This window comes from Suillus clintonianus (assembly GCF_016758775.1).
Source record: "Suillus clintonianus strain FC179 chromosome Unknown DEU56scaffold_7, whole genome shotgun sequence".
Lineage (NCBI taxonomy): Eukaryota > Fungi > Basidiomycota > Agaricomycetes > Boletales > Suillaceae > Suillus > Suillus clintonianus.
The window spans coordinates 638816-660629 of record NW_024539231.1 but is presented as its reverse complement, the minus strand read 5'-3'; the positions used below and the strand labels follow the sequence as shown (position 1 = coordinate 660629).

Below are 21814 nucleotides of genomic sequence, written 5' to 3'. Positions count from 1 at the left end.
TTGTCTTAATCCTAGTTCACCCAATCATTGGGCTCTAACGGCACCGAAACACCTACGATAAATACAGGCTACCACTCTCTAGTTAGATACTCTAGTGTTTCTGGACTCGCAAATCCCAGACTTTCAATCTGTCATTCAACCGAGGGCACGCTTCCTATCTGTGTCGTTGTCGAGCCGCTAACGCTAAATCGTCAACGTCATGATAGCAGGCCGGCAGTTGCCACTGACCAAGAAATATGGTTTCATTGGTATGTGGTTACGATATGCAGCAGAAGTAAAAACTACTTGATCTAGATTATAGACACACAAAACCTTTACTGTCGATCGAGGACTCTCCTCTGTTCGGTGTGTCGAATTGTTTGAGCAGACTTCAATTGCACTGCAATAAGTTTGACGATGTGCAAAAAACTGCAGATTCACGTCGTTATCTCAATATGAACGAGATTTACATACTATCACTCCTGGGGTTCTGCAACATTTTCAATAAATCTTTTGTAACTCCTCAACCACATCATATTATCTTCTACAGATTTACACCAATATATATTCGTATCTGCTCTATACTATCCGTTACACTCTATTCGTGACGGTCCGCAATTTCGTGAGTCACACTCATGTCACGAATAGTAACGGACAGTCACACTAGCCGTGCTCACGTGCTCACGGATTGCAGCTGCAATGAAACACTGTTAAATTTAATGTCCGACGTCGGCAGCCACGGCAGGTGACATCGAATCGTGATTTTTGCTGCTGTCACGCTAAAAACACGATCTCCACCATTTCTCAACGTATTTGTTTCGTTTCACTTGGGATATGGTAGTATAGTACGTAGAATACATACTCAATGAAGTAGCTAAGTAATTACTTTAAAATTGAGTGCTGCAGACAAAAATCACGAAATTGTGGACCGTCACGAATAGAGTGTAACGGATAGTATGAATCTGATTTTTTCTTATTTTAATGATTTTGTGGTGGAGTGTCGGATGAAGACCGAGAAAATTCAGGGTCTGACTGGTATTCTGCAAAATATGGTCACGTCGTGTCACACGTCGGGCACAGTAGCGGCACGTCAACTTTGCCGTAGAGGAGATTGAATTTCTTACACAACTCTCCTATCTGTTGTCACGCTTTCATACATGTCAACAATCCTTCGTCTATAGCATCTTAGAACAAGAGAACGACCTCTATCGAAATTGTGTTCTGACACCCTGATGAGGTGTTTGATAGACTCCAAGTGTAATATTTTGAATATCTCTTTAGGATCTATGGGATCTGGATCATTTGTGATTATACAAGGTTGCAAATCACCACTATTCCGTCTCTCGCAGCTGCAACACTCGAGAAATTTTTATTCTACTTGGACAGTACATCATCTCTAAGTAGCCTACATGCGCCTGAATTTTTTCGAGGTGATTCAAGCAGCGCGTTGAGGTGTTTTGAACATTTTGCATATTACATGCCAGTTGCAGATTCCCAGGAATGATAGTACTAGCTTGGTAGTCATGATATTTTTCCTAGTCGGATTGTGGACTGCAAGGCTAGGATCTGCGAGACCATGAGCTGTGCATTAACATGTGGCATAGGAGGGCACGATACACACCAAATACACACTGCACATTGCAATTGGTTCGGGACGCTCCGTGGCTTACAAGAAAATATTACATCTTCTTCTCAGGCGTTTTCGGTTCAGTGGTTAATCGACATGGATAAACACGGAGCTGTGGTACCAACAAATGACCAAAGATGGTTTGGTAAGAAGTTAGAACTCGGCAGAAAAAAGCACCTTAATGCGTCATTGTGATACTGCTCAATATCCCAAAAGTTCCATTGACGAGGTCCAAGAGCCCGCCAAGCAAGTGTCACATCTTTAGCCTTCATATCCACAGCAACCCGAGAACGGCATGCCAGCAGTTATAGACTCCCGTGTGTAATCGAGGCTTCTGACACGACTGTGATGTAGGCCGTGACATCATAGCGCACTGGATGATTAAAGGACGCCTGCGTTCATGACGAATCCTGTGACAAGTGCTGGAACACTCAGAAGCACATCGCTTCTACGTCATTAGCGATCCGTTCACTGGTAGTCCATGAACGGCGTCCCAAAAAGCTGTAACGACTCATCGCGCTGCAAAGGGCAATCTAAGGAGTGGATCTACTTGCTCAGCAGTGTCATACCAATGTCTCTACAGCGCTCACAAAGTCATTCGACGAGCCAACGCTGTACGTTCAACAACTTCTTCTTTGGACACGAGGGTAGTGGCTTGCATTGATGACGTCACGCACGCGTCCGGTGCATGAGACCGCGTGGACAAACCCCAAGGGGACTGTAGGAACCAGCTTCATTAATGGCCACGGATAGGTGAGATGCAGCCCATTGTCTGATGCGGCCTCTTCAAGCTCCTTCCCGACGTGACTTTGATCCGAATAGGTGGAACAAGATACGCCTTTGATGACCATTGTCATTGATCAGTATCGTCTGATGAAACACCCACGAGGCACCTCAAGGCACCTCGGAGCCGGCATCGCAAGTTTATAGCTTCAAATATTACATTTATGCCTGAAGAAGAGAATGCCCATAAAATGGTTGAGGCAGTACCTCCTGGCAGTGCAAGGCTGCAAGCTGTGACAAGGCTGAAAGCGCCCACCAGTGAAGAGCAGTGCTCCATCGGAAGATTCGGAATTCCTAGCTGCGCAGAGGTCCACTGTGGGCATGAATGATCTCCAAGTTAATGAAACAACCGCCATGGGTGGTTACACTGTCTTCATACGCGTCTTGGCACACGACGATAGAGCTGTGGAGATATGGTCCGAAATTCGAATACCGCTGCGGTCATGAGCAGCAGAAGCAACAAACGTGACTTGAGACTTTCTGCCCTGCACAAGCCCTGCCTCGAAAGGATCAATAAAAGACACTGGTCAAGGGACCAAATGTCTCCAGACAACAATATCCTCCTCACCGTAAATTTAGGCTCGTCGTGTGACCAGATCAAGGATTTCTTGTTATAAGAAACGTGGTGATAACAACTTGGACTCTTGATACGGTCATTATCGTAATGATGGTAGCGTTCACCGGAACCGATTTGCCTGCTTCAGGTCAGTTCATAATCCCTGGTAACCCGCTGTTAGGCCTTGTAGTGACTGAATTAGACCAAGCTAAAGCTCTGCGATCACCGTTGCAGTCAGCTGGAGATACCGGGGCGATTTTATCGTATTACAAGTCTGCTGCGGCTAATGGAGCAATGTCAGACGCTAGTCTAGCTTCTAGTTCAGGCCCTTCATCCATCTTTGTTTCCCCAACTGCTTTTCATTCCCGTTCGATCTCGTCGACGTCTATTGGTACCCAATCTTCCTCAGCTTACTCTTCTGAGTCCTCAAAGGCACGGGCAACTGCTCCAAGCGCATATAAACCTCCTCAGCCGCGACCTGCCTCGCCACTTGGGTTGAACGGAGCAGCACGCCGCTCAAGCATACCGTCCGAAGGTGGCGCAGACAGACGGCGCATTGCTGTCGTTGAGATGGACATGCATGTTAACGAGCACCCAAGGAGCGACACCTACCGCGACACGAGCACTTCTCCTTCGAGCAACTTAGGTTCCCGACGAGGCAGCGAGGCACAACTAGGTGGTCTCGCCCTTGTTGCACCGCCAGACGCGTCGCTACGAACGTGTATCGGGTTTACCCATCCACTCACTTCGCCTGTTCAGCCTCCGTCTATCCAATTACAACCCTCTTCGAGCACTGCACCCTCTCACGTGCGCTCATCGTCAGAGACGGTCACAGTTTCTGGACGAGTTATGGGGCACACCCGTAAGTCATCCCGCGAGGTGGCTGTCCTAGGCACACTCTCTCGCCCAACCAAACTATCAGATCAAGACTACCCATCCACTGTCACAGAAGCACTCAAACCACCCCTATTCCAAACGCCCCAATCCCGTTCACCTTCTCCTGGAACACCTGAGACATCCGATTCAGGGAGCTCCACTACGCATCCCAAGAGTAGACAGAGGAAAGACGCGCTCTTCCCTAGTGTAAGCCCAATTAAAGAGCTGAGAGAAACTCTGTCTCCCCAAGCAAGCCCTGTACCCGCTCCCGTGGTTACGCCACGCATAGGAGAGAGCAAGGGTATTGGCGGCCGTGTGGCTGGTCCTGTCATCGTCAATATCTTCCCCGAGTCACCCACACCTGTTAATGGGAAGCACATTATGAGCGTACCTAAGACATCTACCGCCACACCTGCTACTCCCTACTTGTACTATCAGCCTGGTCTGCATGCAAAAGCGGGACCACTACCTCCTCCGCCCATCTCTGTCTTTAATATTGATCCCAATGCGCCGCCACCACCTAGACCACCTCGACATCAGCCACTGAAGAAGAAAGGTGACATGGAAGCCGTGAAGCAGGCATTGGCCCTCCCCCCATCTGTCGCTGCTGCACTCAAAACGCGAATTCTTCTCACGGAGCCCAAGAAAGAAAGCGGAGCAATTACCAGCACCAACTCCCCACCTTCGGAAGCAGTGAAGGAGCTTGCTCCGACTTTGAGCCCCTTGCAACCAGCGGCTTCCGAATCCCGGCCGGAGGAGCCAAAGTCTCGGTGCGCCTTTCTCTTCTGTGTTCCTGCCCCGTATTAAATAGTCCTCTTATAGGCCTAATACCTCATCCCAGGGGAAGAAAGAGTCAGAACTTCCTGAGACGCCAGCTCATGTTCGCGAAGGCGCTTTTCCCCCCTCACGTGTTTGCACCACGGACTTAAATTGCACTGTGTCCCCAGATCAAACGGTTGTTCCTCTTCCCCGCCATGAGTCTATGGATGACCTCGTTGCTACAGTCGGACACGCGATTGATGACATGGGTATAATTCGTTCATCTGACGTTCCTCCCCCGACTGTTCTCGAGCCCTTACGGCGCAACGAGAATCGGGGCAACCGATCTGGTCTTGACATTCGCCGCATTTCCTTAACACCCACGCCGCCACTAGATGATGATGGCAGCGTTGAGAATGAAAGGGGACCTGAAGTGCTTCCGCCCCTGCCGGCGAAGAACGAGCATCAATCTCCGGACGAGCGAGTTAGAAGTGCACTTAGTATTAAGCGGTTTTCGTCTCTTCCGCGCACGCCCTCGCCAATGTCGCTCAACCAACCTTCCGGGGGAAGCAAAAGCTCTTCGAGGACGCCATCACCGTCTTTGGTGGTCCATCGTCCAGTACGAAGAGTACTGCCTCCAGTTCAGAAGATCAAGTCCACGTGGCCACCAGCTATGCATTTCGCGGATGTAATTGTGAAGAAAAACGCCCTCGATCGGTCGGTGGGGTATGCACAGAAGATTAATGAACTTTATATGTACGACTGTGGATTGGGCGATTGGATTGTAGAGACAAGATATAAAGGTAAGAGTTCCGTTGGCCCCCATGCATACACGCGCTTACAGCATGATTAGCTGCAAATCCCCCAAAGCGCACCCCTGTGAGAACGAGTGTCCGTGTTCCATCGACACATTCTCCCCGCACGCAAACCCGTAATATCTCAGAGTCCTCGACTGGCTCCGAAGTTACTTTTCCTAGACGCCCAGACGCATACTTGGCTACCGATCTGTCGACACCTCCCTCTGCTGACTCCAGTCCCCCCAATGCACCTCCTCCGCTTCCATACCCAGGGCTTGCTTCAGCGCCACGCAACGGGTCAAATAGGGCATCCACTATCATTGCTAGCTCATCTTCATCCTCTGGTCGCTCACTGACTTCCCCTACCTCATCCAACAAATCCCCGGGAAGCTTCTTTGCGTCTTTGGGACGGAAAACAAGTCTTAAGAAAGATAAGAGTTTGGTATCGATGGCTCCAGTAATCGGAAGGGTGCTATCCAAAAGTCCACCGCGACCAGTAACTATTCCGAATTCCCCATCCGTGCCAGGGGGACCACGCGCACCCCCTAATCGTATGCAAAGGTCCCAAACCATAGTCATTTCCCCTCAGTCCCCGTCAAATGGCCCAGGTCACCACCGATCAAGCACAGTTGTTATACAACGACCTTCACAACTCAGTGGCCGCAACACATTTTCTGAACGCGGATCACCCACTGACCCAGATGACTTCGCACGCCAGGTGGACAAACTTGCTGCTCTGCTCCCGAAGGCCGATAAAACTGTCCTTGCAGGGTATCTTCGTAGGGCAGGCCAAGATATCCTTGCCATTGGCCAATATCTCGAAGACGAGAAGAACGGATCTTTACGTTATGACTAGTCCATGTTATGTTTGATCTATCGGTGCTCATTTATGCTTTGCTGTTTTCACTCGCTCACTTTATACCATTGTGCAATACTACATCCTGATTCGTCTATATGATACATGTATTATTTGTTTTCTGGACTACACTACTGCTGGACTGAGAATATACTGTTGCTGTGCTGAGATTTACCTCGCAGGTCTGAATCCATGTTTAACGGCCTGGTTGCTACTGAACTCTGCGAGATCGGTGTGTTCAGAAAGGCTAAGATGCTGCCACAAGGCGGTCAACTCACGATGCTGCTGGGCAGGCCGAGGTCTAGCGGATGAACTTGCCCCACCCCAACCGGACCCGCCCGAACCACCAGATGGCGGAGGAACCTTGGAACGATTTAAGTGTGGGAGGAGGATGTTTTCAACTTCGTTGGCGCTATCGGAACGTTCCGAGATGGAGTTTGTCCTATATGAACGATCGTTGTTGCTGAGAGCAAAAGGTCGTCGCTGCACGTTGGTGCGCTGCTGAGGGCGAGTGACCTGTGGCCAAGCGACGCTTTGATGAGGTCCGAAAGGGCCAGCCATGGTGCGATTAACCAACGGAGTCCTTTGTATCTAAGGCTGTAATAAGCAAAGTCAGATTGGCAAGTATGGATCCTGTACCCCATTCGCATCCATTCCGCCGATTACTGCACCGATGTCCACGCCAGCTCTACCTTTGTTATGGTCTTCTTGAGGAGGTCGATCAAACATGTTCACACCGCTGACGCCCTGTCCAGTCGGGGCTGTGCTCGGAGCAAGTAACGATTTACGTTTGGCTTTGTCGTATTGGGCCTGACGCAGCTGTGAGTATATCAACGCCTCCAGGCGATTGTCGGAGCAACCTTGAGTTTTTGATACTCTTTCTCTCGTTCTCTGGAAGAATCTTGTAGCTCGTGGACCTTCCGCCGTTCCACTTCCATGTCGCGTTCCAACTCTGAGACAAATGAAGCCCATGTCAAACTGTGAGAGGGCGCGGTCCGTCATACCTGCGACCTTGTTGCCAAGAAGATTGATTTCCCCATTCGCTAGAAGGTGTGAGTGAAAGGAATCGAACGCAAGAGGAGCATCACCTTCTCTGATGACATTGTCTAGTTGCTTCTGTAACTGTGCTTGCTTATCATTGAGGTTGCGGATGACCGCTTGCTGGAATGAACTAATATACCGATACGACACCCCTACTCCACAAGTAGCATGGCACTTACTTCTCTTGGTGGACCTGATACTGCCAAAAAGATAGAGCCCTTCACAAGATATGTTAGGGGATCCAGTCGGCTCTTAAAAACACTACGCTCACCGGCTGCATATTTCCATGATTAAGGACGGACTGAGGCCCGAAAGAACAGACTGCCGACACTAAGCTTGGTTTCAATGAAGAATTTCGCGCATATATTCACCGTTTTGTAGTCATTAGTTGGATGTAATGAGCACACCTGAAAACTATCAGAAATATAAACCGGAACGCAGTGTGCCAAGTGACTTACAACCACGTCGTCTCTTCGTGACATTATAGTTGATAAATTCGCCTTGAATTATAGTATCGACGAGTGACTTACGGTTCGGTAAGTGATGTTTCACAAGCTAGGACGTGAATCAGAATATAGCACACAACAAAACGACAAAAACTGACCAGGACATAACCGCGAGGCATTGAACAATTCGTTTGCACAGTCAACTGGTGGAACCGCAAGAGTCATTCCGAGTCAGTCTAAGCGCATGATGCGTTTGTGAGGCCTTCGTCAGATCTTACCGCAGAAAATATGCGAGCCTAGCGCAAGACAGTCATTAATAAACCATAAATTACGTCTGATTGCTTACATGTTGTCTGGAAGAATCAGAATCGTTGTGGACATAGCAAAAACGGAACAGGGAAGTGATGGGCTTACCACCACCGCCTTATCAATGAGAGTCTTGCGACACGTCAGTCGGTTACACCGCAGCTCCGCATCCATCCTCGTACGAGTGAAAGATGGTTATTCTTTCGTGTCAAGCTTCAGGCCTTCGGATTTGCGGGGGTTCTGCCGCGCGAGTTTCACGGTAAACAAAGCAATTGCAAGGGGTACAGTGCAAAGTACAGCCTGAGTGTGCTGCTAATATTGCAACATTGTGGATTGTTCATAAAAGGAAATTAAGCGCTCATGGAGCCAATCGTACGTGCCTACAATGTGCATTATAAACCAGAGCTGCAACGTCAACAAAGCCTAAGGCCTAAACAACACAACGAATACATAACAAGAAAACTGGTAGTATCAGCAATTGTGTATTTGATCCATGAAACACGAATATAATAGTTAAGAGTAGATGAGGGAGGTATCGAGAGTAGAATCAGTCCAATAATATGCGAGTAGAAGAAATGTAGGATTATCATGGCCTCCATAGATTATGCCGAGCTGGGGTGTTAGGAATGCTTGTTCGAGGTCGATATGGTTTTGATGGCGTTACTGGGCGAAGTGCGTCTGGATCTGCTCGCCTCATAAACTGAAGTGGAGCCAATGGAGATCCCGATGATGGCGTAGACTTAACTGAATGAGGGCTATGCGCTCCTGGCGTCGAGATCGTGAAGGAAGGAAGGAAAGGACCTCTAGGTTCGGGGGTACGAGGGGGAGGAGTGACAAATTCAGGTGCTTCGAGCAAAGTCGCGGAACTAATCCACTTCTCTTCTCGAGACCCAAAGCGGGGAGAGCCGAATTTGGGAGGAGACTCTTGAGGTATAATACGAAAAATATCTGCGAAGTGATCCTTGATAAACCTATACATCACGTTAGTGAATCGTCCGCCCAAGTCTCTCCGCGTACTTACTTTGATAATTCTTGCCAACCACCACCAACACGCACCATAACAGTCTGTGAGCGCAATATGCGACAAAAGCACAACTTTGGCTCCTGATCACCAATCCAGTACTTCCCGCTTTGATCCTTCCAAGTGTCGGCGACTACCTCGATATTGATGTTGACTGGTAATTTGTTGACGACGTCTCCAACTGCGACGTCCAGCTTGTTTTTGGGGTTAGCAACGTAAGTCTTCCGCGTTTGTAGTTGCGTTTTCTTCGGAGGCGTCTGGACCACGTTTGCGGTGGGGAATGACTGCCGCGGTGCACGGGCCCAAGTGGACATAGATGAGGACGACCTTGAGTGACTCGCGGTGGATCGCGCGACGACAGAAACTTCTGAAGGTGTGGGCGAGGCCCTCGAGCGTGTTTGCGCCCGGGGACGGGTAGGGACGGGAGGTGGCTTCGCCGGTATGCTAGGAGGCGCATTACCAGATAGACTAGTAGTGCGCTGACGAGATGCAAAGGTTGAACTGTGCAGAGAAGACGATGCTGAGGGCGTTGCCATCGGCCCTGATACTGATCTTGAGACGCTACCTGTAGATAGCATAGAAAGTTTGCTGGAAGGCCGAGGTCGGGCTCGGAAATCGCCAGACGCTACTCGGCGGGGACTTGGATGGGCTGGAGCTAGGAAACGCCCATTGGCAGATCCTCGTACTGAGAGACTGGAATAACCACTAGCCTTCCTGGTATGACCAGTCGCTCCAGAACTGATACCAGATGCACTGCTATTTCTACCAGAGCTGAGGGCACTAGCAGGACGGGATTTCTTGCCGCAAATCCTATCATTGGCCATTTCTTCCAACTCAACCCATGTCTGCTGAATGCGTTGGTGTTCAGAATCAGCGCGAACATCGTCCTTGACCGATTCTATATAAGCTGCTACTTGAGCAACAGTGCGCTTCGTGAAACCAAGGCGAGCTCCGAGTTGTTCTTCTGGGGGCAAACGAGGGGTCGAGACATGCGTGCTAGAGAGTAGTCCAATGGGAGGAGAAGGGTAGCTGTCAATATGCTCAAGCAGGTCACTGAGAGCCATATCGCAGCGATGAGCGACGTCAGATAGGTCGGCCAATTGTCGAATTCGTTGCATCAGCTCGGTAGATGCTTCCACTTCTGATTTGACTGATCGCAACTCCATATCTGCAGCAGGTGACGATATCGAAGAAGGCAGTATAACAAGTTCGGATAGTTCAGAGACTATGGTCGCAAAGCGAGCATTCATCTTCCCGTATTGCTCCAGAGTTGGTAGATGATTGGAAGAATTTGAGTTTGCTGCGGGACGTGCGACCTCGTTGATGCCGATAGAACGAAGACGTTTCCTCAGCGAGACGACCTTATCCAGCAGGTCACTTCTCTGGTGGGTTTTCGTCGGTGACGGAGAAGGAGCAATACGCAACCCAAATACATCTACACAAATGGTTAGAACTTATTGGCAAGCACCAAAGACCGACCCTCTGACCTTCAAATGGTTGCGATTCATCGTTTTCCTGCAGGTCCCGCCCTTCCTTGACACGTTCGGTTCCCTGTAGCTCAATGACCACCTGTCTTTGAGCCTCAGCTTCAAGACGTTTGCGTTCTCGTGCCTGATGCTCCGTCTCAGCCTGCTGTCGCTTGGCCTCCAAACGCTCCAATTTTTCCCGCTCCTGTTGTTCATGCAGTTCCTTCACAATCTTTATCCTTTCTTCTTGTCTGCGCTCTTCCTCTTCTCTTGCTCTTGCTGTTGCCTGTCTGCGTTCTTCCTCTTCTCCTGCTCTCGTCTCTGCCTGTCTGCGTTCTTCCTCTTCTCTTGCTCTTGCCTCTGCCTGTCTGCGCTCTACCTCTTCTCTTGCTCTTGTCTCTGCCTCCCTGCGTTCTGCCTCTTCTCTAGCTCTTGCCTCTGCCTCTCTGCGCTCTGCCTCTTCTCTAGCTCTTGCCTCTGCCTCTCTGCGCTCTGCCTCTTCTCTAGCTCTCGCCTCTGCCTCTCTGCGTTCAAGTTCAGCCAGACGCCTTCTCTCTTCCGCTTCTTGTTCCTCTTTGATTTTTGCCGCCTCGATACGCTTTGCCTCCATAGTGAGCGCAACCGCCAGCTCGCCCCGAAGCATAGCTGCATTATCGGCCCAGGTGTTCAACTTGATCTCAAGGTTATCCACCTCCCTTCTTCGGGACATGATGAGAGTCTCGTAGATACGGTGATCGTGCGAGCAAGGTAAGGATTCCATTTGGCGTAACGATTCACGGATGAAGGAGAGGCGACGCGATAAGCGAGAACGGTGCTGTGATGAATGTCTGTCAAGCTGCTCTGATAGATCTTGCAGCGAAGTAAGCTTCTCATCTGCTCGAGAGATGCCGTCCAGTAGTGTTTTCAGCAAGCCAAGCTCTTCATGGACACCACGCAGGTCATCAGCTACCGAGGTCAATTCAGAATCAGTATCTTTGGCCATGCATGCTAGCTGAAGATGTCCAGCCTTCTGCTCGAGGCTTTGTACATCCCCTGAGAGACGCATGACTAGCAAATTGGAGTCTCCTCGGACGACGTCATCAAGGCTGCGCAACGTAAAAGGAGGTTCGACGGCGGCTGGGACATCGAATGTGATGAGCCTAATGTTCCCGGCTGAAGAAGACCTTTTCCGAACAATGGTAGGCGCGTTTCTTTGATCGGAGGTGTGTTGAGATAGGAATGGTATCCGTTGAGTCGCGGTGTTCGTAAACGCATCGGCAGTGCTACGGAGCGCATCTGACTGGTCTTTAAGCCGATCCTGCGTGTTAGCCAAGTTTACCCCGCTTAGTTGGCAATTGAGTACTTCCTCGATGGTCGCATCATAATGGATCTTGAGGTCCTCAACCTGAACCTGGAGCTCATGAATGCTGTCCTGAAAGGAGGTCATGGCTGCAGATTGTGACCGAATAGCATCCAGGAGGACGACCATCTGATTCACGTTTTCCAAGTGGCCAAACAACCCTTCAGAGGTATGAGAGAGGAATTCGTCAAGGGGCTTCTCGAGCATTCCAGTTAAGGTGGCCAGAGGATGCATCACGTCATTTGTGAGGGTCTGGCGAACAACCTCTAAACGACCAAGTATTTCGCTAGACGACACTGAGGGTACAGGAAGGACATCTTGCGGTGGCGTCTCCGGAGTCAGAGGTTCTGCACTTCGACCGGTCTGCTGTTTCCATCTTTCTCTCTCCATTAGGTCGGCGAGCTCGCTCCGCGTGTCCTCCAGTTCATCCAATACACCATCCATGATCAACCAAACTCTCCTAGTTACACGGAGTCTGCCTAGCCTTGCATTCACGTCAGCGCAAATGTTAGCGGCCTTGTCGCGAACAGCAAGCAAAGACTCAATCTGAGCGGCAGCATTTTCCTTGAATGTTTGGTCAATACCGGGTCGCTCCACATTAAGAAGTGCCACTCGAAAGGCCCGCAGTAAATGGTCGGCTTGAGTGCATGATTGCTCCACCTCTTGAGTGATTGATGGTAGGAAAGTGAGAAATGCGGAATGTGCCGTAGGATGCAAACAATCCTCTGACATGAGACTAGGAGGGGTGCCATCACCATCACAGGCAGTGACTCCATTTTCAAGGCGATCGATGGCGGAATTGAAGATTGCCATTAACTCGTCAGCAGATCGGGACAAGGACTCGACATCCTTCACAGCTTCATAGCCGACTCTGTACTCCTTAGCAAGGGAATCAACTTTGGCGATCAGATCCGAAGTGGAAGCAAGTTCTGATGACAATGTTTGACTGATGAGTTCGTTGGCTGACTGTTGATCGGGAAAGAGAGCGTGGAATGGTCGCGGGAAGGTGCTGCCACTTGATGTAGGGTTGCCCCTCACAGCAATCCTTTTCACAAGGGTCTCTGCGCGGGAAAGGAAGCTGGTACTCTGGCGGTAAGTCGGGTGATAAAGCTTCGAGGTTTCGATTTCTTCCAAAAGGTTTTGGGCGGAGTTCTCATCTTTCATTGTCTCGACGTAGATTTCATCAGCTCTAACGAGCAATTAGCGAAACAACCATCAAAAAAGTCAGAAGTCTCACTTCCGCCATTGTGTAACGAGATTCATAACGAATTTGCCGATGTGCTCCATCTCGTTGATGCCTTTGTCTTCAAGTTTGTCCTGTTCATCCAATAGCTCCTCCGGAACAGCCCTGCGACTGTTGTCTATCAACTTGTCCAGAGCTTTTCCAGCTGCAGCGATCTTTCCGTGCCTAAGAGACGATACCCTGCCGGCAAACTGTGCCGAATCCCGTGACAGGAGTTCTGCAAGCTTGAAACGGGCGCTGCGAGAGAAACCAGCATTCGATGTGACAGACGTATCTGAAGCCATAGAAGCGACAGAGCCGCGACGATTTGAGGGTTTTTCTTCAGGTTTGACCATGAATTCGTAAATGGAGGGTGACCATCTAGCACGAGTGATGAGGAAGTTCTCGATGTCTGCAAGGATCTTCTGGCGGCTACTCCAGGCTGCGCGGCGTTGCTCTTCCCACGTCAACCTGATACCCAGAAGATCAAGGTTTTCGGAGCGGTCCCGCAGAAGGTGGAGGAGCTTGTCAAGTTCAAGAATGGTCGTAAGCGTGAGTTCAATAACGTCAGTGTCTTCTGGCGAAAGATGCCTCTGTGTAGCCGCTGTTACCATGGTCAGCACTTATTTCCATGAATGACAGGATACCACGTACCTTTAGTGAGTGCCCTAAGTTTCTTGAGCTCCCCAGAGTCGAAAATTTCCGTCTCCTTCTCAATCCTGTCGTGTTCTGCGAGCCATTCCTGCAGTTGTTCGCGCGTGGGTAAACCAGGGATATGGTCTGCAGAAGTTCGTATAGCGTCCAGCCCGACGAAAACCTCGATGGGCGGAAGTGCTTCCAAGAACTATGGGACCAAGAACAATTAATTTGAAATCAGGGATAAGAATGACATATCCGCACTTTGATTTTATCCTCTATCCAGGCTTTCCGCTCGCTAAATGCCTGAAGCTCAATGACCTCATGAGTCTCCAATGCTTGTTCTTCTTCATTTTGCGAGACTTGAGTGAGCTCCAATTCAGAGCCAGCGAAGGCCTGTTGTTGATCGGGTGGAGGCGTGCCAGACGCCATATCTGGAGAAACACATGAAGCAGCCGCTGGCATGGCTATTGGCGCCTCTGAATCGGGCGACATCCAGTATGATAAAGACCGACAAATATATGAAAGTTATTAGCCAGGAAAATGCAGCATTGCCTGCAGACGTTCGCAACGCTGAATAGCAGAGTCTTATGACCGTGCGTTCGCCTGCAGAATACAACGAGGCCTGGCGCCAGCCTGCGGAAAGCCGCCAGTCACCGGTGCGATAATCATTACCTAAGCCGTTCGGTTCAAGTGACGGGAGAAGATCCAGGCCGCCCTGAGGCTGTACTGTCAGCTTCCACTTTGTTCTGTTCGGCTCTTCTTCATGACATGGAGAGTCCATTTAAAAACACTGACACCGACGCTTCTGCCGCATCCACAAACGTCGCGCTGGATGTACGAACAAACTTCCTCCAAAGACATCCGGCCATCACTCATTTCGCAGTGTTAGCACTGTTTTTGACACCACTTGCTGCAGTGCCATATTTGCTGTCTAAGAGACGCATCTCCGCTCTGTCCAGCAGGTTGGACGAACTCTCAGCTACAACTACTGTTTTGCGGAAGGAATTAAAGACTTCTGCGACTGAGAATGCCACGCGGAAGATGGAATTACATCGCACATCAGCCTCACTTGAAGCTGCAAGATCGGAATTCATTCAGCTGCGTCGCAGCCTCAAACAGCTTCGTATGGAACGCGATGCGTCAGAGATAATGACGCAGAACGCTCTGAAGCAGCTTCTTGAAGAGAGAAAGTTGACCAGGCAAGCGGACAACTTGGATTGCGTCATTACATGATACGCCATCCGTCGCTGACAATATTGTTTTCTTGCAGCGAACGCTTGGCACTTCTCCCGCAGCTGGGTATCTCGCTAGCTGATGTCGCCGCATTCATGTACGAAGCCGAGTTGCGCCACGGTAGTGTCATTGATGCTCATGGCGTTGAAAGGCTTCGCCGACTTGCGCTCGAATTCCACATAGCGAAGTCGGAGGGGCCGAGGTAGGCACCTATGTACAAGCATCAACTAGATACCCTAGCTTCAACGGGGGGGGGTCGTGTGATGCTCCCTGGTTGTGATGCACTCGGAAGTCTGTATAATACATTCCATGGTGTCCCAGTACTGTATTATTATTTTCTGCGGGCCATGCCAATACTAGCGAGGTCAAGTTAATGCCTCGATGATTATAATCTTCACCTTTCATGCGCACGATCAATATCAAGCGCTAGCGTGTCCGAAGAGTATACAAAACTAGATTGGATTCCGAAACTACAGGCCATTGATACTCGTACCGTACACGTATAAAAATACAGAAACATCGTCGATGAGATAAAATATTGTAGATGAAAGAGATGAACGAAATGAGGGAAAACGTGTCCATAAGTCACAAAAAGAGACGGACATACCGATAAAAGGAAAAAGAGGAGAAAAAAAACATAGTAAATCGAGAGACTGACATGGCGAAGGAAATGTAAGGGATAGATTGTGTGAGACCGCGGGAAAGGGCCTTCGACTTCGAGTCGTAGAGACGGGAAGGGGGCCGTTAATATTGTTGCGGCGTGTCGGAATTCGGTCGTAGGGGACCTCCGACATCGAAGAGTGCAGAGATAGGGGCGCGGTGATATAGTTTGTGCGCGGCCTGTGGTGGCCTTCAACCTCGCGGGCAGTGAAGCTCCGGTCGTAGGGGACAGCGAGGGAGGTGGTTGCATGTCTTCGGGATTCGGTCGTAGGGGACCTCGGGAATAGTGTTGTCCGTGAGTTCGAAAGGATCAGTCTTGATGAATTTCGTGCGAGTCTTGATGCGGAAGCGGTGTTCCTGGCGACAGCATGGAAGTCAGTCCGAGCTGTGCCATGGCGGCAGCCCAGCCGTCGACAGTATTGGCCTGGTCGACGAGGAGTTCGGCGTGAAGTTGTTCAAGTTCACCTGTTTGAAATCAGCAAGCGAAGCAGCGTGTCATGAGAAATTACTTACTGATGTAGTCGAGTTGCTTGGCGTGAGTGGATATGATGTTGTCACGGACAGAAGATTCTGGCTAAAAATACAATGAGTGTTATTAATAATTTACTTCATAATGAGTCCGTACCTTGTGTTTACCCGGGGGGGAACTTTGATAACGCTCAAAGTCGTCATCGTTGTCAACGAGGGTGACATCAGAATCCATCGAGAGTCGTTTGGGCCTCTGCATTGGTGACGAAGATAGTAGTGGTGAGGGTGTAGTTGCATTTGTGGGTGTCATAGTGCTGGAGGAATTCGAAGAAAGTGAGATTGCAGCAGATAAGTTGGATTCGGAGGAGTATCCGAGCAGGCTTGTGGGAAGCTAAAAGTAGGACCGCCATATTGAAGCACAGTTCCGATACCACGAGGCCCGCGGTTACGTTCTCGGCTTCTTTGATTGCCTTTGTTGTGCGGTCCACGATAGTCCGTTTGAATAAGAATGCCGCGAGACAGCCAGAGACGGAGACATGAACGGCGGCGTCAACGATAGTAGAAATCATGATGTAAGGCGGGGGTCGTTAAGAAGATGCAGGTAAGTCGTGAAAATGATGCAGTACGCGGCGGGCACTGAATGGGGATATCGTTGGCGGGCGTCTGATATTTATACCATGTCGGGAAACAATTGCCGCGCAGAAAACAAATCCGCACAGCTTTTCCGATAAAGACACTCGGCAACGGTACACGACTTTGTATGTTTGAATCCTAAATTTGTGTATATGTGCATATTTTGTGTGTGAAATTGTTGAACAGATACGCTGAGCGCCATAGATCCAGCGCCATAAGGCCATAAGGTCGAGTAAATCCATGGTATTTTCATTACAACAATATCTAGGAAAGCATTTCCAAAGCACTACGTAGAACATTGAGAAATCGATAAACGACGAAAGCAACCATCATACAAGTTGATGCAACATACAACTACATAGTACTACATACATTCTAAAGACACGACGTCTAAGATACCCGACAGACCAAGGCTAATACGAGTTTCACACAAGAAAGGATATACGTATACATACAATAGCAAACGCTCACGTAGATAGCCATAACTTCCACCACTTGCGTTTCTTTGGAGGAGGGCTGGGAGGAAGTTCGGCTTTGGGGGGAGGTATCCTGCCACGTCACAGAAGTCAATCAAACGAAGACCAATCCTGCCAATATGACATACTCATCTACATGTACAGAATAGTCTCTGGTAAGAGAAGCTATAGCCTGGGTTATCTGCGCCTGATACGCTAGGCGTACATTACTCGGGACCGCAATCTTGCGGCGCCACATAGCCAGGCTGTTGCCCGACTTGGATGGGAGAAATACAAAAACGACCACCAACGCAGAGGGGTCGTAAGAGGCCACCGACTCTTGCAGAGTACGATCCATGGTCTTCTGTAGTTCCGGGTATGTTAACCAGTCAAAAGCTGGCTCATTGGGTGACTTCGAAGGCCGATAATCGGCATTCACTATGAGAGCACCGCGCTCTCGCGTTTGCAGAAATTTATGCAGCTTCCATGACATATTCAAGACGTCGAATAATCAGATATGGAGATTCGACTTACGCCAAACGAGCCCAGTCCGTATGATACCGACTGGATCCATGCCAACAAAGAAGCGACGCGCTCGTCTTTGTCAGGCGGGAACATCCAGTGGAAACGGTCCTTCGCCCTGCGCGAATGACCGAAAAAGGCGCTTGCCACAGGATCTAGTGCAGCCCCCTTAGACTCGATAAAGCCTGCAAAATCTTGCGTATTATTGCGGGCTGGGCCATTTTCCATGGATGTCGCCGTTCCGTGGTATGCGTAAGTGAGTGTTTTCGATGGCGTACCGTACGCCGACAAACCGAGCTTATTTGGAGGAAATGCATTGACGGTGAAGTTTTCCACTACTGTCGATGGAGCAACGGAAGGAGCGGTGTGAGGGGGTGAGAAATGTACTCGTCGATTCCATGCATCGTCGGAGTCATCGGCATCATCTTCAAGATCTTGCCAACCGCCGCCCAAGTTCCAGACATCGTTATGATGCTGCTGCTGTTCCTGTTCTTGCTGCTCCTTTTGCTGGCGTTTCTTCTCCTTCTTACTCTGCTTGTTCTCTTTGTCCTTCTTATTCTTCTTCCCTTGGTGTTGCGGTTGATTGGGGCTCTGATGGTGTTGTGGTTGGTGGTGTTGTGGCTGGTGGTGTTGCGACTGGTGGTGTTGCGGCTGGTGGTGTTGCAGTTGGTTTGGGTCCTGGTGGTGTTGCAGATGCCTGGGTAAATTTGCATGAGCTAAAGCGTAAGCTTCATCGTGTTGCGGCTGATTCTGGTGGTGTTGTTGCTGCCTGTGCTGACTCTGCGCAAGCGCTAAAGCGTGTGATTGGGCTTGTTGCTGCTGAATCTGAATCTGATGCTGCTGCTGCTGAATCTGGTGCTGATGCTGTTGTTGTAGTTGTTGCTGCTGCTGCTTGTGCTGACTCTGCGCTTGAGCTAGAGCATAAGCTTGCTCTTGTTGCTGCCGGAATGCTGCAGACATGACGGCTTGCTGCTGGGACCACTGTGTATTACCAGATTGCTGCTGAGGCGCTTGTGCATTTGCGCCTTGCGGCTGGAAATAACCACCAGTACCTGGGGGCGGATTGGCAGCGGCATACGGTTGTTGGCTCTGTGGTGGCTTATTTAGCAACGGTCTTAAATTTGGGATCGTTGTAACGGAGATAAGTATGATGCCCCAAGTGAAGCTCAAAGAGGATATGATAGCGGAATCAAAAGTCACCTTGGGTAATCTTTGTGCCTCTTCGCCCCATGTCTGCCAACTGCTCTGCTGATTCGGTTGACGCTGAGCATACACCTGTGGTGCATGAACAGACTGCTTCTGAGCATACGCCTGTGGTGCGTGGGTAGGCTGCTGTTGATTCCACGCCATCGCCGGTGCACCCCATTGACCGTCCTCAGCGGCCCATTCATCTTCCTCGGTTTCCGAGGTATTTCCGCCCTGTTCCCAACCAGCTTCGTGGCTCCAATTACTCCAGGCAGGTTCATCCATAGCGCGCTGAGTGGTTTGACTCATGTTACCTTTCAACATCTGCTTTTTCGCTGGTGCCGGCGTCCCTCCAGCATCATCCCAAGCGCCGCCGCCGCCTCCCCATCCATCGTTATCTCGCGATTGTTGGTGCTGTTGGTGTTGACGATGATGCTGATGCTGCTGCTGTTGATGCTGCTGCTGCTGCAGTTGCTGCTGCAGTTGTTGATGGTGCTGCTGCTGCTTTTTTTGAGACTTAGTGTTGCCACCGTCCTTCTGTGGTGGTCGTGGTGGCATCTGTGCCTGGGAAGGAGCGCTCGTCTCCCATTGCTCATCATTGGGCCAGCCACCGTTGCTATTTTGAGGATCGCTGAACGCCCAACCGTTCAGATCCTGTGGGTCATCGCCGGCGTCATGCATTTGCTCCCAAGAATCCTCATTAAGGTCACCGGCATCCATATCACCTTCGTGGGAGATAACATTCAGAATCCTGTGGCCATACATATGGCTAAAAAGACTCACCGAGTCCACCAAAATCATCATCCTCTTCCTCGATCGTGTCTATGGTCATTATCGGAGGAGGTAGTGCGGGAGGTGGGGGAGGTGCAGGCGGAGGCGGCGGTGGGGGAGCAGCTGCAGGAGGAGGTGCAGGTGCTGCAGCAGGAGTCTCCTTCTGCTTGCCCTTCTTGCTATTGGTATTCTTGGGCATTTTACCCCACACGAGCTACGCAGATTGTGAGACTCGTGTTTAGTGACGCACTTACACGCCTAAGGACAAGAAATTAAAGACTCGAGGATGCCGTTCGGTTGAATGAGAGAAGATTTCCAAATAGCGTAGATCGATAACCGGATAAGCAAGATATGAGTGGGAGATAGATGAATTGAACAGACACGAGTCAAGAACATGAGGCATGTGGGAACAAATATCCTATTTCAATGTGTACATTAACCCCTAACCTTAACGTAAGGTTACACAACCGTTATATTCGCTTCGTCACCTCATCCACAACCTCGCTCGTCTTACTCTTGCCTCCCAGATCGGGTGTCAGAACCTTGCCTTCCCTGAGCACAGAATCCACTGCTCTTTCAATCCGATCTGCGCCATCTCCATATCCAATGTGACGCAGCATCATCGCCGCTGAACGAATGGCTGCCAATGGGTTAGCGATATTTTGTCCGGCAATATCTGGTGCAGAGCCGTGAACACTATGAAAGTCTATCAATGAGCTGAACCCTAGTAGACGTTGTTGCTTACGGCTCCCCCATTACGAATGAGTCTCCTGCGTTGACTGAAGGCACCAGACCAAGCGACCCCACCAACGCTGCTGCTGCATCCCTGCACCAACCAGGTCAAACAGCGTGAAAATCTGACTGAAGACTGACGTACGAAAGGATGTCACCATAGAGATTGGGAGCGACCATCACGTCATAAATTCTAAGAGATATTTAATGGCGATGTCTAATTTTCGAAGACAGACTTACTCGGGCTCTCGGAACAATCTTTGAACACAAGACAGGTCATCGCGTGTTGACAAGAAAATCGTCTTACGCACCTGTACACAGCGCTATCTACAAGCTGCTCGGCAACTGTAACATCATCATACTTGCCATCCACACCAGGTAACGTTGGCACCGCGCGGACCGTCTCGCGGAACAGGCCATCGGTAATAGAAAGGACGTTCGATTTGTGAATTACGGTCAGGTGCTAAGATGACATGTCAGCAGAGATGACTGAGCAATGACTGACTGAGTACCTTACGGGGGCGCTCCAGTGCCATTTTGAACGCCAATTCACCTATTCGTCGGGAAGCCCGTTCTGTGATAAGGCGAGTAGCCCGAGCCTCTTTGCCATGTTCCCCGACGGTCTGTGTTTCCTGCTTGACATACTGTTGCGCTTGTAAGTCGAAGAGAGATGTCACACCAAAATAACACTACCAGGCACTCGGTGTTTTCGCGAATGACAACAAGGTCTACACCTGACTTCTCTCCAGGATTAACAGAAACCTGGGGGAAATAAATGGACAGGTCGAGTAACAACAAACTAAACACACTGATTTCACCGGCCGGATATTGGCGTATAGATCCATCTTTTTACGAAGTGCGACGATTGGTGATGAATACCCAGTCACTTTTCGAGATGGAGAGCTAGCATCATCCACGAATGTATTAGACTTTATTTATTGCCTGTGAGATGTATATGTGCATACCTGACAGCCCCAAAAAGCGCACAATCACATTCATTTTTCAACACCTGGACAGTCTCTTCAGGAAGTGCGGTTCCCGTTTTCGTGAAATACTCGAAACCAGCGAGTAAGTCAATAAACTCTGTCTTCGGTATGGAAGATCCAAGAGCCAGAATGGCAGCCTTCGCACCCTGACAGACGTGTCTATCAATATGTACCAGTGGAAAAGAACAATACTTACAGGTAAAACTTCCCTGCCAATTCCATCAGCTGGGAGCATCCCAATTTTCAACGACTGCCGGGCAGCCGTCGCCATCGAACGAATGGGCGCTCTGAATACCATGATATTTGTTCGTCAGTTGAGACAACCACACCGGTAGAAACTTCAAGAAATTTAGGAAGGGTAATTCGCAAGAGAGCCGAACTTGCTCGCTGTACCATGGTTCGGCTTTTCGGCCGCTAGTCAGGTAAAGGTTAGTCGCGTAGCACGTGATGCAGCGC

General features: G+C 49.8%; 7 protein-coding genes across 7 annotated transcripts; 2 read left to right on the top strand and 5 right to left on the bottom strand.

The window, feature by feature from the left end:
- The first annotated feature begins 2559 nt into the window (after positions 1-2559).
- Positions 2560-6414, top strand: DEU56DRAFT_879707 (uncharacterized protein). The gene is made up of 3 exons (XM_041356068.1): positions 2560-4591; positions 4644-5383; positions 5434-6414. The coding sequence occupies exons 1-3, from the start codon at positions 3054-3056 to the stop codon at positions 6231-6233; spliced, it is 3078 nt and encodes a 1025-aa protein (XP_041213537.1). The 5' UTR covers positions 2560-3053; the 3' UTR covers positions 6234-6414.
- On the bottom strand, positions 6415-8389 carry DEU56DRAFT_776767 (uncharacterized protein). The gene is made up of 14 exons (XM_041351733.1): positions 8135-8389; positions 8067-8073; positions 7999-8016; positions 7879-7923; positions 7805-7829; positions 7733-7745; positions 7646-7681; positions 7546-7595; positions 7454-7492; positions 7322-7404; positions 7238-7276; positions 7094-7185; positions 6512-7043; positions 6415-6454 (listed from the first exon to the last, which is right to left on the bottom strand). Exons 1-13 carry the CDS (start codon positions 8198-8200, stop codon positions 6846-6848), a joined length of 711 nt encoding a protein of 236 aa, XP_041213536.1. The 5' UTR covers positions 8201-8389; the 3' UTR covers positions 6415-6454; positions 6512-6845.
- Positions 8390-14351, bottom strand: DEU56DRAFT_970422 (uncharacterized protein). Its single transcript, XM_041359428.1, has 14 exons — positions 13975-14351; positions 13729-13918; positions 13090-13678; positions 11677-13041; positions 11541-11652; positions 11205-11519; positions 11136-11183; positions 11060-11111; positions 10893-11035; positions 10743-10871; positions 10587-10718; positions 10535-10562; positions 9048-10482; positions 8390-8997 (listed from the first exon to the last, which is right to left on the bottom strand). The coding sequence occupies exons 1-14, from the start codon at positions 14203-14205 to the stop codon at positions 8613-8615; spliced, it is 5154 nt and encodes a 1717-aa protein (XP_041213535.1). The 5' UTR covers positions 14206-14351; the 3' UTR covers positions 8390-8612.
- Positions 14352-14481: 130 nt separating this feature from the next.
- DEU56DRAFT_908078 (uncharacterized protein) lies at positions 14482-15152 on the top strand (the record flags this gene model as incomplete). The annotated part of the gene is made up of 2 exons (XM_041356959.1): positions 14482-14903; positions 14984-15152. The coding sequence occupies 2 exons, from the start codon at positions 14482-14484 to the stop codon at positions 15150-15152; spliced, it is 591 nt and encodes a 196-aa protein (XP_041213534.1).
- Positions 15153-15246: 94 nt separating this feature from the next.
- On the bottom strand, positions 15247-15979 carry DEU56DRAFT_520791 (uncharacterized protein). Its single transcript, XM_041346613.1, has one exon. It carries the CDS (start codon positions 15854-15856, stop codon positions 15341-15343), a length of 516 nt encoding a protein of 171 aa, XP_041213533.1. The 5' UTR covers positions 15857-15979; the 3' UTR covers positions 15247-15340.
- Positions 15980-17174: 1195 nt separating this feature from the next.
- On the bottom strand, positions 17175-17957 carry DEU56DRAFT_727199 (uncharacterized protein; the record flags this gene model as incomplete). The annotated part of the gene is made up of 3 exons (XM_041347969.1): positions 17175-17256; positions 17312-17643; positions 17697-17957. Coding segments are annotated over 3 exons (675 nt in total), but the record flags the coding sequence as incomplete, so codon positions are not given.
- Positions 17958-19995: 2038 nt separating this feature from the next.
- DEU56DRAFT_776743 (mitochondrial NAD-homo-isocitrate dehydrogenase LysB) lies at positions 19996-21738 on the bottom strand. The gene is made up of 10 exons (XM_041351732.1): positions 21555-21738; positions 21338-21504; positions 21182-21275; positions 21066-21134; positions 20885-21016; positions 20684-20835; positions 20613-20630; positions 20518-20565; positions 20386-20466; positions 19996-20336 (listed from the first exon to the last, which is right to left on the bottom strand). Exons 1-10 carry the CDS (start codon positions 21654-21656, stop codon positions 20111-20113), a joined length of 1089 nt encoding a protein of 362 aa, XP_041213531.1. The 5' UTR covers positions 21657-21738; the 3' UTR covers positions 19996-20110.
- Between the last annotated feature and the right edge of the window lie 76 nt (positions 21739-21814).

Coding starts and splice junctions, on each gene's coding strand:
- DEU56DRAFT_879707 (XM_041356068.1), top strand. CDS start 3,054: ATGATGGTAGCGTTCACCGGAACCGATTTGCCTGCTTCAGGTCAGTTC. Junction 4,592..4,643: donor CCGGAGGAGCCAAAGTCTCG/GTGCGCCTTTCT, acceptor GTCCTCTTATAG/GCCTAATACCTCATCCCAGG. Junction 5,384..5,433: donor TGTAGAGACAAGATATAAAG/GTAAGAGTTCCG, acceptor CAGCATGATTAG/CTGCAAATCCCCCAAAGCGC.
- DEU56DRAFT_776767 (XM_041351733.1), bottom strand. CDS start 8,200: ATGGATGCGGAGCTGCGGTGTAACCGACTGACGTGTCGCAAGACTCTC. Junction 7,186..7,237: donor TCTTGGCAACAAGGTCGCAG/GTATGACGGACC, acceptor CATTTGTCTCAG/AGTTGGAACGCGACATGGAA. Junction 7,044..7,093: donor AAGAGTATCAAAAACTCAAG/GTTGCTCCGACA, acceptor CAGCTGCGTCAG/GCCCAATACGACAAAGCCAA.
- DEU56DRAFT_970422 (XM_041359428.1), bottom strand. CDS start 14,205: ATGTCGCCCGATTCAGAGGCGCCAATAGCCATGCCAGCGGCTGCTTCA. Junction 13,042..13,089: donor CTCGTTACACAATGGCGGAA/GTGAGACTTCTG, acceptor ATTGCTCGTTAG/AGCTGATGAAATCTACGTCG. Junction 11,653..11,676: donor CCTACCATTGTTCGGAAAAG/GTCTTCTTCAGC, acceptor CGGGAACATTAG/GCTCATCACATTCGATGTCC.
- DEU56DRAFT_520791 (XM_041346613.1), bottom strand. CDS start 15,856: ATGCAACCACCTCCCTCGCTGTCCCCTACGACCGGAGCTTCACTGCCC.
- DEU56DRAFT_776743 (XM_041351732.1), bottom strand. CDS start 21,656: ATGGTATTCAGAGCGCCCATTCGTTCGATGGCGACGGCTGCCCGGCAG. Junction 21,017..21,065: donor GCGAAAACACCGAGTGCCTG/GTAGTGTTATTT, acceptor CAAGCGCAACAG/TATGTCAAGCAGGAAACACA. Junction 20,836..20,884: donor CACTGGAGCGCCCCCGTAAG/GTACTCAGTCAG, acceptor ATGTCATCTTAG/CACCTGACCGTAATTCACAA.